Below are 13770 nucleotides of genomic sequence, written 5' to 3'. Positions count from 1 at the left end.
TACTGTATGCCCCAATTTTCCATTGTCCTCCCCCAAGAAAATTTTTCGTAATTGAACCAAGCACTCCAGTTGGTCACTAAAGTTTGGGTCACTTTCCTTCTATAAACAACTAAAGTGTTTAACGGTCGCCATTTCCATATCTGATTGACTCTCATAATAAATTCCATCATTGTCCCAAACACCTCGAATAATATTGGCTTGTTTCCTTATATTAGCATGTAATTAAAAAAGAAAATGGAGTTATTATCCCCAAGAGCCACCCAGGTGGCCCGAATTTTCAATCTGAGAGGAACCTCCTGTGATAAGAGAATAGCCCCTCTTTTTTTCCTCCATTTCTAGAATTTTATTTTTGCACCGCAAAGGATCTGAAGGATCATTATAGTGTCGAGGTTGTCCTCTCTACCATGTAGGGCTTTGTTCTCTATCACTTTAATATATCTTTCACATTGACTTCACTCCCTTTTCAGATAAGAGATTTTGTCATGAATGGAGGACATGCAACCCGTCTGAGGGGGGACTGGTCAACGGATCCCAACTCTTCGAACCAGTTCTTGAAAATATTTCATCTTAGGCCAGTGAGAATTGAACTTGAACGGATAAAATATTCTCCCACCCAGAATCTCCTATGACAATAGAATCGACCTTTGATAAGAAATTAAGGAAGAAATGATCGATGATTTTATCCCCTCCAAGTCATTTAATTGTGTTTGACTTATTATGAATATGTCTAGTATATTCGATAAACCATTGGAACCAGTTCGACTATTCCTCTAAGTGGGGGCCAAAGGTTTGTGGGAAACATCAATATGAGCATAAGTAACCATCATGTCTTTTATGAATTGAGACATAGAGTCCACCCGAGCCCTCTCTCCCCAAACATCCTCCATCCCAAACGTAAAATTAAGATACCCGACAATAATGAGGGACTGCATTCCTAATAGACCCGAGGCCGAAACATTTTCCCAATAGAGTCTTCGACTGGCATATGGTGCATAGGTGTTCAAAATGTGAATTCTTCGATAAGTTCCTGAGTAATGGCCAGACAATATGATCCTTGCACATGAATTATATGCCTTCAAAGAAATGACTTTATGATTCCAAATAGCTCGCAGAACCCCAAAAATTCCTGATGCACTAGTGACACACACATACCAATCAGGTCAGATAGTGATAAGTGTCTCCCTGGCCTTTTCCCTGGAGATCATGGTTTCCTAAAGCATAATTATAGAGGGTTTATGTAGGGATTTTCAAATTATGATTACTTCTTGATTTATACACATTACCATAAATATTTTCGGAATATTCTTTGGAGATGAAATCTAATAAAAAACTTATTTTTTGAAAACACAATTTCAAAATAAAGAGGCCTATCCCATAATTATATATTGACTCGCAATAAAAAAATCCAAAAGTTAATCTAAGTCAATTAACTTTAAAAACATAATACTTTTCTTCTTCCTATTCTAGTAATATGGTTGTCAATTTTTCTAGCTTTTTTTTTGATCCCCTGTCTTTAGTCTTTTGGAGAAAGGTTTAAATTTTTCTCTTGCTCCTAGAAAGATCTCGGTCGACGATATCATCTGTGACATTAAATATGGTATTAGAGACTTACCGGACGTCACTAACGATATCATTCGTCAAGACTGTGTGGTTGTCCTTAGAAAGGCAAAGCCCCCCAAGAATAACATCAGCAAACCTGAGTTTGATTCTCTCAAATCGTTAAATGATAATAAGAATATTGTTGTTCTCAAAGCCGACAAAGGTGGTGCTATGGTTATTCTTGATAAAGATGATTACCGTTGAAAGATGTTGGACCACCTCCATAATAGCGGGAGCTACAGGAAACTCAACAAGGATCCTCTGAAGAAGATTTCCAAAAGTGTGGCTCTTGCTATAAAGGCTAGTAGCTCGGTTAGCTCGTTCAGTCATAAGCTTATTGAAAGTTGCCCTCTTACCCCTAGAATATATGTTCTGCCAAAGATTCATAAGGAAGGGGCTCCTCTGAGACCCATTGTCAACACGATAGGAGGGCCAACTTATCTTCTTGCTAAATATTTAGCCCAGAAGCTTAAGCCCCTTGTTGGCCATACAGAATCCTTCGTCAAGGACTCTGCATCATTTGTTAATGAGTTAAAGAGTTTCAAGCTTGATCCAGATGACAAGCTTGTGAGCTTCAATGTGGTCTCTCTCTACACTAATATCCCTATCAACGAGGCCATTGAAATCATCAAGCACATCACAAATATTGATATGGCTTATTTAGTTGGTATTTGTCTTACTCTACTTTCTTTTCATTCGATGGCGAATTCTATGAGAAAACTTGCGGTGTCGCCATGGGTTTCCCCCTCCCCTGTGGTAGCTAATCTATTCATGGAGGATTTTGAATCAAAGGCCTTAGCCTCTTATCGTCTTCTGCCTAAGTTGTGGAAGAGGTTTTTGGATGACACATTTGTCATATGGTCCCATGGTAAAGAAAAGTTGGAACGGTTTTTCCTCCATCTTAACAATCAATCTAATTTTATAAAGTTCACCATGGAATTTGAATGTAATGGTAGTCTTCCCTTCCTTGACGTCCTCCTCTCAAGGAATGATAATGGCTTTTTCTCTCATCAAGGATATCATAAGAAAACTCATACAGAACAATATCTTCATGCTAATTCTCATCATTTCCCAGCTCAAAAGCTTGGTGTTCTCAACACCTTAGCGACTAGAGCTTTAAGAGTTTTTGATGAGAACCATCTCAAGGAAGAGAATGCACATCTCCTAAGTGTTTTTTTTAATAATGGATATAGTAGACACCAATGTACTAAGGCTTTCCTCAGCGCTGAAAAAGTTCCTAATCCTAAGAAAGATACCAAGGATCGATTTTCTGGTGTTCATCTTCCTTTTATCCAAGGGACCACTGACAAGATTGCAAGGATCCTAAGGAAGCATAATGTGGCTTCAACCTTTTAGCCTTTAAATACCATACGAAGCTCCCTTAGATCTGTAAAAGAACCAGTGGACCCCAAGAATATGAAGGGAGTTTACATTATCCCATGCTCTTGTGGGACTCCCTACATTGGTGAGACTGGCCGCTCGATTAATCAAAGGATTCATGAGCATGCTGCTGACATCAAGGATGGCAAGACCTGCTCCTCTGCTTTGGCAGAGAAATCTAAGCATTACATCTGCACTGAGGAGGCCCAAGTCGTTGCTAAGGTTAGTCATTTTCATCATCGTAAATTGAGGGAGGCCTTAGAAATTGAAAAAAGACTCAATAATTTGAATAGAGATGATGGTTGGAATATTAGTAGAAGTTGGGTCCATGTCTTGTCTTCCTAGTTTTTTTTTTTTTATGTAGGTATTGGCATCCTTTTTATAATATTTGTTTTTGATTTATTCTTCATTAGAGTTTATCCTTTATGTTTTTTTATGTATTTTATCATCCTATTCGTTCTTAACTCCTTTTAGTATTTTTTTTATTTATTTAATGGGTCTGAGCCCCATATTTTATTGTTGACCCTGTTTTACTTATTGATTTTTTTTGGATATATATATATATATATATATGTTTATGTTTTTATTTATTTATTTAGTTATTTTTATATATATATATATATATATATATATATATATATATATATATATATTTATTTATTTATTTATTTATTTTGACTTGTGTATATTTTTGTTTTATTTTATTTATTTTTCCGTTAATTTATTTTATTTTATTTCCATTAGTGTTTTCACTCGTTTTTATAATTTTTTATTTTTGACTCCCCTCCTTTAAAGTTTGACGTTGATTATTTATTTATTTATTTATTTTAAAAAGTAATGGTTTAATATAGTGGTTACTTATTAATATTTGTTTTTAATAAATTAATAAACTAATATCACAGATTAAATATTATTTTTTAAAAACTAGTAATATTTGGTTTTAATAAATTAATTTAAATATTATTTTTCAAAAACTAACCGTTTAATATAGCCGTTACATATTAATATTTTAATAAATCAATAAACTAATATCATTATTTAAATATTATTTTTCAAATACTAGTCGTTTAATATAGGCGTTACCTATTAATTTTTTTAATAAATTAATGAAATAATATCATTATTTAAATATTTTTTCAAAAACTAGCCATTGAATATAGCTATTACATATTAATATTTTAATAAATTAATAAACTAATATCGACGAGAATGTTGCATTGCAAAACATTAATAACATTAAAAATATTGTTACTTCTAAGTTCAAAGAAAAATGTGGTGTGAGAAAGATTTAGCAGCTAAAAGAAAATTAAGATATTATAAGGAGGTCATCAACCCCACCCTAGAAGATCAAAAGTATCTCTCCGTTTTAACTAGCTCAAAGAAGAAAATTAATATAGCCAAGATTAGCACAAACTCTCTTGAGCTCCATAGTGAAACGGGTCGTTGGGCAGTTCCTAAAGCACCATGGATGGAAAGGTTCTGGCGTTGGGCAGTTCCTAAAGCACCATGGATGGAAAGGTTCTGGCATCTCTGTGAGAATACAAACATCGAGGATGAAAATCACTTCCTCTTAGAGTGCCCCACGTACAACCACATTAGATCTTTTCAAAATCTTTGTTGCAATACTAACCTTCCTAGCCTTTTACGTTGTCAAAATTACAGTGAGCTCAGGAGGCTTCTCTGCAAGCTTTTTGAGTATAGTAAAAAAATCTGAAATCAATCTAAATAATTCGTTTCTTTAGGTCCGATAGACCAATGTTTGGTCCCAATGGACTTTAACCATCATCATCATCTAAATATTATTTTTCAAGAACTAGTAATATTTAGTTTTAATACAAAATGAAAAAAAGAGTGAAAATATATAATTATATTTTTACGGAAAAAATATGATTCTAGATTCTCCACTCATTGAAAGCCCAGGACAAATAAGTGAATAAACGGATTTCTGAGCATGGATAAATAGTGCATATGACCTACCGCGGACTTAAATTTTATCTTGTAAGGTGGCTGTTGCTCGTCTTTTAAATATTCTCCCAAGGAAGATGGGGTTTGCAAGCTGGCTTTTGTTCGTCTTCTAAATATTCTCCGAAAGAAAACGTGGTTGTCCTTTTAAGTTGAACTTGAGAGAATATTCTCCGAAAGAAAATGTGGTTGTCCTTTTAAGTTGAACTTGAGAGGAAAGTGGTTAATAAAAATTCAGATAGGTTCGTGTATCATTTATCTAAAATAAACCTTTCTTGAAAATAAATAAAAGTATATAATTATATAAAAAAATTAGTATAATGATAACTTTTTATTTTTTTAATAATACTAACAAGGTATAATTAAATATACTAGCCATTTAAGTTATATAAAATCAAAATCATTTATATAAGGGTTATATAATATCAAAATCATTTGTATATAACTATAATATTTGGCTTTATTTTCTTTCTAAAGAATATTTAAGAAAATGGATTAATTTAGTTGCTTGGGTATGTTGGTGTTAGATATGTTATGTTTTTTTAGTTTTACCATAAGATTATTTGGAAGTCCTTATTATGTTTATAGGTAATTATTGAGATTAAGAAGAATTAATTTATGAGTTGTTTTTTTCTTTTCATAACTAGCTCATACTTTATAGAGAGAAGTGGGATAACCTAAGAAATTATTTAGTAGTAAAGGGAACCTCGGGAGCTCACTTTCTTATTTAGCCGTAAAGGGGATCTTACTCCTTGTGTTATGAAGGTTGACCAGAGGGAAAGACAAGTGAGCATGATTGGTGTAAGAGAAATGGGTGGATATGTAATTTTTTGGGAGTGATATTTATAAATAGAGGGTTCTCTATGGTTTAACTAATTTGGTGAGGGGGGAGGTTGAGCTTCGAGTTCCTGATTTTGCATGATCAGAGAGGAGGGTCGAGAGATTTGAATGGGTAATTGATGCTTGCATATGAAGTGTCCAAGCTCTCTTGATCGATTCTCAAGGAACTATTTGAGGTTACCTTCCCCTGTTTACCGTGGGTTGACTTTGTTTGAATGTTCTAGTATTTTTCTTGTCTTCTTCGAGCAAGGTTTCCAACCATAACAGGTGCTCCATTTAGCCAGCTCTATAACTACCTTATTAGTGTAATAGTAGCATAAAGTGGTGTAGTAACTAGTCGAAGCAATTTAGCACAAGAAGATGGATGTAGTTGGAGGCATACTGTGTCGCCTCTGGTTCATCAACACGATCTCAGGCGTTTCAAACTATACTATATCCTATTCATTTTTTATTATCTAGATTTGAACCAAAAGACTCACAAAATGGTTACGAAGTCTCTCCTCATTACTAGCCTTACCCTCAAAAACTCGCATGTTGTTGTAATTCTTAAACATGACTCTGAAACTTGCATGTTGTTGTAACTCTTAGAATGCCTCTACTTAAATTTGTTTGTTTTGTATGCTGACACAAAACTAGGCCAGATATCTCATATAGTGAACCACTTGCCCATGCACAATGCACAATAATTGCTCATTAGCCCATTCGAGTCTTCCAAGAATATATTCAAAGTTATTCAGTAGCAGAGTCGTGATGGGGCTAAGGTTACAAACCATAAAGAAAATATCATTCATTTCAATATAAAATTTAAATGTTGCAAAGTTGGATAAATGCTCTAAGCACTCAAATGTTGCTGGCTTAATTTATAAGGCAGTAATAAAATTAATGTCTTCCTTTGAGTTGAACCCTGAGTTATATTGAAAAGCCCCTCTCAATTCATGATATGCTGATCTTCATTCGATAGCTTTACAATGTGGCAATCTTAAAAAGTGCATGGCTTTCAAACCCATACCTCAACTTAAAACACCACACTTTTCTTCTAACAAAAATGGCGAAAACAACACTAGTTGGTTACTTAAAAGGGGTGCCACGTGCATTGCATCCAAATCGAATCGAATGTGTATGAGATGCGTACAGTAAGTTACATTTAACCTAAGTCTTGGCGACTGACTATCATTACATGCTTTTACAAATTGTATTAATTATATCCATCTTACATTAATACTTGATATCCTTCATATGCTTCACATTTGGTTTATAGGTGCTGCTCCCCTATCTGTATCATAGTAATACCATTTCGATGTTCCTCGTATCTTTACTATCTTATCATCTCTATTAATATATTATTACATGGCAGGCTTCTAAGGGAAGTGAAGTCAAAAGGCAAGTAATTCCAAGTGGAAAGCGAGTTCAGTGGTAAGTGGAGTATAAGATCGAATTTCTTGCGTGTAATAAACAACTTTGTAGATATGGTAAAAATGTGTAACCATATATTTCCAAATACATTTTTAAATTATATATAATTAATGTATTCGCAAGTATTACAATAAAATATAATTAATATAATATAATTAATAATAATATATTAAATATTATTAGTTTAGATCTATTTTAATATGGAAGGATTAAATTTTTTATATGTAAATATTTCTTTTAGAGTGAAAAGAGATTTGATCTTTCTAGGGGCTTGGTAAATCCTCAGTTAGGATGGATTTATGTTGGTTTAATTTTCCTTTTAAATAGGTTATATTCCACATGACTATGAACCATTTTTATTTTTATTTTTGATTTATTTTTATAAGGTTATTTCTATTTCTACTTTTATTTTTTATTTTATTTTGAGAATTATTTTTATTTTTATCTAAATTGATTTAGTCAAAATATTAAACATTACATTACAACATCTCTACAATATTTTTTTTTTTTTCTCGGTAAAAAACTAGCTAGTCTATTGTATTATATTTACAGGTAAACTTTACAAACAGTGAGACATGCCTTCCAGGGCCAGCAGTTGCACCTTGGATAGCTTAGCTTTGAAACAAAAAGCTCCCCCGCAGGGGCAGCACCTACAGGACTTCCAAAATCCCTCCAAAAACTTACTGAGGCTGGAGACCAAAATTACATGACTAACATCAGAACCTGGAACCGCATTGAGTTAAACATGAACGTGACGGCCCACGCAGGGGCTTCCATCCAAAACTGACTGTGGACCGTGTCCATCAAAGAACTTACAATGGACCGACATGAACAAGATAGTATTAAAAACTGAGAGTAACCAAGACCGACATAAACAAGACAGTATTAAAAACTGCAAGTAAACAGACACAGTGATGACCAGAACCCAAATACCCACAGAGACTTTTATCCTGGACCCGAGCTGAGAGAGAAAGGCATGTGCCGGTGCGTGCGTCGGAGGCTCAGTCATCGCAGAGACTTTTATCTTCCACGATATAGCTCCACCCTTGGCCCTCAGGGATTCCTTCCCACATGGTGGTCCATGGATCCTTTGCAGTGTCCTGAGGTTCCGGCTCCAGGGGATGTGAGGGGGCGTGCAGAATCTCTTTCCCTGAGGTGCCCGCCTCAATTGGTGGCTGCAAAACAGGGCTCTCCTCACCAGTACCTCCTGGAGGCTGCTCCACTGATCCTGGAGGTTTTCCCACAACATTTCCTTCAGGGACTTTAGTGAAAAGAACTGAAATATGAGCATTGATACCTGCATTATTCTTTGAGCTGCCCAGAGTGAACACGACTGAGTCAAATCCTGGAAGCACTGGCTCTCCTTCACTTGAGCTGCCAACCTCCATGAATTGCCCGGCTGGAATTGGTGTGGCTCTTGCCCTCCTATAACAGTAGCAGCAGCAGCAATGGTGGTGCTCATCAGCTGCAGGGGGTCGAGAGGATGAACCACGCCCTGGTCCCCTTCTGCTCGGTTGCCGTTCCCGCAGCTTTGCCATGGACTCCCTGCTGCCTCCTTCGAGTACCTGAAGTGAATTGTAAAAACAAGCACAGTGCTGATTTCGCCCCAAACCACACACAGGCGTGACAACCACTGAGCAAACTTCGCCGGAGGGGGAGATTTCACTCCTCGCATCCAATTGTCCTTGAATGCTCTTGAATTGCCGCTCCCACCTAAGGCAATTCCTTGAGTTGCAGCGGTGGAAAGCCAAGACTGCGTGTTGAGGTGGTGAGACATCCACCCACCTCGAATTCCTCTGCGCTCGCACCTTCCCAGCTTCACCATGCCAATGAGTCTGCGTCGCCTCCCCTGCCCCTTGATATCGAGCATCATTCCCTCGTTGCGAGCGTCCATTAACTGCATTCTGCATCGCCATCGATTCACTCTGCTCGGCATTGAATGCCCAGAGCTCGGGTAGCGAAACATTAAACTATGACGGCGGTATTCCATTAAACATTAAGGTTAACACGGGGCGTCACATGCTGGGCATGTGGCTCGACCCCCTCTGACGTGCCAGCACCCGCATCCGGGGATTCAGCGTCTTTGTGGAGGAGACTCTCACAGTCCCGAATCTGTTGATTGCTTGGGATGATGTCCAGGTTTCCCGCTAGGAAGGGTTGGTAACTTTCTACTCCAATATTGGCAAGGAGATCAGTAATCTTATTGCCTTCTCTTCTAGTGTGATGAAAGGAGAGGGCTCTGTGATTGCGCAACTCATGAGCAATGTTGTTTAGCCTAGCTTCTAGTCTCCAACTGTCAGCTACTTTTCTGGCATGAGAGCCATTCTGAATGCGCGTTGCCATGTTGACGAGGATCTGGGAATCGCCTTCCACAATCAACGATTGAAGATTGAGACGCCTGGCTGCAAGGAGCCCTTGCCAGAGTCCCTCCAACTCCGCTGAGTTGTTGGTGTCCCACCCTATATTGCCGAAGTAGATCTGCTGGGGGGTACCATTTTGATTACGAATAATTCCTCCAAATCCTGCTGGCCCAGGGTTGCCTTTAGAGGCTCCATCAAAGTTGAGTTTGTATGAGTTGATGGGTGGGGCAATCCAACCTCTGACCTCCTTGACCTTGCAATTCGTTGTCTGATGCATGGTATACTCTTGTGGCAGCTGCAGCTTCCAATTGTCGAGGATGTTTTTCTCATTGTCTGTGGTAGGGAAATCTTCTTTAGTCCATGATCTCAGAAGCATGGTTTCTCGGAGATTGCCATGCAGTCTGTTCCAAATTTCCTCAATAGGCGAGCTCTGGTTTTTGAATATGCGCCTATTCCTTTCCTTCCAGATGTTCCATAATACTGTGCCTGGGATAATGTTCCACAAGTAGTTGAGAATCTCACAATCATAGGGGCTTTTCGGCCATTGATGGATGGTTTCTATGATGTCGCCAGCTCCTTTGCATCATTTTTGACATCTGAAACCTACCTTCTCCCATAGCTGATTGGCGATTGAGCATGTATCCAGAAGATGCTGCAAGGTTTCCTCGTTTTGAAAGCAGTTGTGGCATATCGACGGTCCTTGGAAGTTGCGTTTCCTCAGCTTATCCCAGGTGAGAATCTTCTTGTGCCCTACCAACCAAAGGAAATGGGATATTTTGGGCCAAGCTTTGAAGCTCCATATTCTCCCCCATAGAGGATCCGGCCTGGTGGGGAAGTCGCCTATCAGATTATAGGCTTCGGAAGTGGAATAAGAACCTTTTGGTAGGTAGCCCCATCTAAGTATGTCCTCGCTATTCTCATACCGGATGCTTCTCTTCTTTAACTCGTTTTCAAGTGCTGCCACTTCCGGAATGCTTGTGATACTGGCTATCTGATTGCTCGGTAGCCATTTTCTGAATCCATGTACCGTTTCCTGTTCCCAGAATTGATGTACGGTTGCCTGTTGCTGCTCCTGTCTGTTCGGAATGATCATTGCAGGAAGAACACTTGAGAGTTTGGGCAGTTGGTTCCAAGCGTCATTCCAAAATCTAGCACTGTGACCATTCCTTGTTTCCCAAAAGCTGTGTTTCTGAACGAGCTGATGATGCTGCTTGGCGGCATTCCAAATCAGTGACCTGTTCATTGTGGGCTGGAATCTTATAAGCTCTGCTTGAGGAATGTTGTTGGTGTATTTGGCGGTCCATATTTTAGCCCATAGCTTGTCTGGACTAGTCACCCATTGCCACCATATTTTGGCATTCATGATGGTATTGCTGTACTCTGGATCTCGAAGACCGATGCCGCCTTTGATTTTGGGCCTGCAGACAGTGTCCCATTTCACTAGTGCCCATTTGCGGTTGGTGGCAGAGCTTCCCCATAGAAAGTCACGTTGCAGGTTTCTCAATCTTTTTAAGACCCACTTTGGAGCAGCAAGGATAGAAAAAAGATAGAGAGGCATGGCTTGGAGGATGGACTTAATAAGCACAACCCTGCTAGCTAGATTGAGGGAGCGGTGAGTCCATAGGTTGAGTTTGGAGTCGAGCTTCTCAAGGAGAGTTCGCCAGGCAGGCTGCTTTATGGCCGAGGTAGTAAGGGGAGCTCCAAGGTACGTGGATGGGAGAGAGGCGGTGTGGAAGCCAAGGATACGGGAGACGACTGATTTAACTGACGGAGGGGTATGGAAGAAGAAGATTTGTGATTTGGAGCTATTGACATGGGTGCCAGAGGCTTCAGAGAAGTCGTTGAGCAGGGATTTCAAACAAGAGGCTTCCTGAGCCGAAGGATAGCCATATAGCATGGTATCATCAACAAATTGCTGATGAGAGGAGGCCGGGGAATTGTGGATAGAGATTCCTCTGAGCTGTTTAGAATGGAGGGCTTGCTTGATGTGCCTGCCTAGTCCTTCCGCCATTATCACGAATAGGAAAGGGGAAAGGGAGTCCCCTTGTCTTATGCCTCTGGAGGGCTTGAATGGGCGGGAGGGAAAACCATTGACAAGGATGGAGAAATGAGAGGAGGTGATAAGGCTCATGATCCAACGAACCCAGGTGGAACAAAAGCCAAAAGCTTTCAACATATGTTGAATGTATGACCAGCTGAGCTTGTTGAAAGCTTTGGAGAGATCGATTTTGAGTAACATACCAGCTTGCTTGGATTGCTTGAGCGAATGAATGATTTCATGAGTAAGGATAATGCCGTCCATTATCTGTCTGCCTTCGACATATCCCGACTGCTCCGGAGAGATGAGCATGGGTAGAAGAGGTTTTAATCTGTTAGCAATGACTTTGGAAATGACTTTATAAAGGACATTACAGAGAGCTATGGGCCTGAATTTATCCGGGGTGATGGAGTTCTCCTCTTTGGGGATGAGAGTAATGAAGGTGGAGTTAAGGGAGGGGAGAAGCCAGCGAAGGGCTCTGGATTCCTCAACTATTTGCCAAACCTCCACTTTAATCAAGTCCCAGAAAGCATGAAAGAATGTGGTCGTGAAACCATCTGGGCCAGGGGCCTTACCTTCTTTGAGCTGCGCCATTGCCTCGTCTACCTCCTGGATAAGAATTGGGCTCATGAGTAGCTCGTTGTGTTCCTCTGTAACCAGCTTAGGAATGTTGCTGGTGATTTTCCCAATCGCCCGCTTCCGATCCACCGCCTGCTCTTGGTGTACCTGCTGGAAATGATTGAGTAGGATTTCTTCTATTTTCTCATGCTCCTCAACTTTTGCCCCCTCTTGGTTTTGGATGAAAGGAATCTTATTGTGCATTCTTCTCTGCACTGTAGTTCTATGAAAGAACTTGGTGTTGCGCTCCCCTTCTTTTAGCCACCTGATCCTTGATTTTTGCCTCCAGTAAATTTCTTCCTGCTTCCTTCTTTCTTCAAGCTGATTATGTATGTGTTGCTCTTTGTCCAAGGTTGCCTCCGTATGCCCTGTGTTAATTATTTTCTGGTGGAGATCCCTGAGCTCCTGATTGAGCTCCTTTTGTGCCTCAAAAATATTCCCGAAGGTCTCCCGATTCCAGCGTTTGAGGTGGCTTTTTAGGAATCGCAGTTTCTGCTGTAGCTGGTACATTTTTGAGCCTGCTGGTGGGATGAAGGAGGCCCATATGGTTCTGATGAAGTCCTTGAATGCTGGATGCGTTAACCAGAAACCCTCAAACCGGAAAGGTCTTTTGGTTCTATCCCCTAGTCGCTGCCATTGCAAAGCTATCGGCCAATGATCCGATCCAGAGTGGGCCAAGATCGCAGCGGTGAGATCACCTCCGAGATGTACCGCATTATCTGAGATCAGGAAGCGATCTAATTTAGAAGCAATCTGATGCTTGCCACCTCTGCGATTGCTCCAAGTAAAGGTGCCATTGCAGAATGGCATGTCTATGAGAGAGGCGTTTTGGATGAAGTTCTTGAAGTGTTCTACTTCAGGATCCAATCTGGATCTGCCTCCGATCTTGTCCTCGATTTTGGTTATCATGTTGAAATCCCCTGCAACGATCCAAAGCGGATGCTGCCTGTTATTGCTAAGCGCTTCAATGGTGTCGAGGAGCGCTCTTTTACTCCCAGCGTCCTGCGGAAAATAGACGTTGGATAAGTTCCCATGTACGTTGGTGCCTAGAATGTGAAAGGCAGCTTGAATGAGGTGATGGGAGGCGTGGAAATCAGTGAGCGATACAGCCTGGGTGTTCCATGCTATGGCAAGCCCACCCGAGGCTCCCGTGGCATCCACAGCCACAGATCGGCATCCTGGCCAGGCCTTTGAAAGTATGCGACCCAGCGTGGTACTGTTGCATTTGGTTTCTTGGAGGAAACACATCTGCGGATTTTCCAACTTGATCATGTTTTTTAACATCCTATATTTTCCTGGGCTATTGAGCCCTCTTAAATTCCAGGATACGAGCTTCATGGTTAACTAGTTTGAGCAGGGCTGTAGTACTTCGTCAGCTTCGCGTATCTACCTGAGTCCACCAGGAGCTTTCCGATCTCTATTGTTCTCTGAAGATCTGTCTTCCTCCCTCTTTTTTTGGTATCCTTTGGACGCAGGCTGCCGTCCCAAGTGCTACCAGGTTGTATGCCCAGTTGGTGTTGGTGGAAAGCTCTGGAGATGACCACTTCCAACTTTTCTATA

General features: G+C 39.9%; 1 protein-coding gene across 1 annotated transcript; it reads right to left on the bottom strand.

Moving 5' to 3' along the window:
- Nucleotides 1–9183: 9183 nt before the first annotated feature.
- Nucleotides 9184–13482, bottom strand: LOC149188436 (uncharacterized). The gene is made up of 3 exons (XM_089409957.1): nt 12568–13482; nt 10431–12318; nt 9184–10040 (listed from the first exon to the last, which is right to left on the bottom strand). Exons 1-3 carry the CDS (start codon nt 13480–13482, stop codon nt 9184–9186), a joined length of 3660 nt encoding a protein of 1219 aa, XP_089266083.1.
- Nucleotides 13483–13770: the final 288 nt, after the last annotated feature.

Source organism: Pinus tabuliformis, chromosome 3_1 (assembly GCF_031772625.1).
Source record: "Pinus tabuliformis cultivar Carrire ecotype Pingquan chromosome 3_1, CPIR1, whole genome shotgun sequence".
Classification (NCBI taxonomy): Eukaryota; Viridiplantae; Streptophyta; class Pinopsida; order Pinales; family Pinaceae; genus Pinus; species Pinus tabuliformis.
This window is presented reverse-complemented; position numbering and strand designations above follow the sequence as displayed.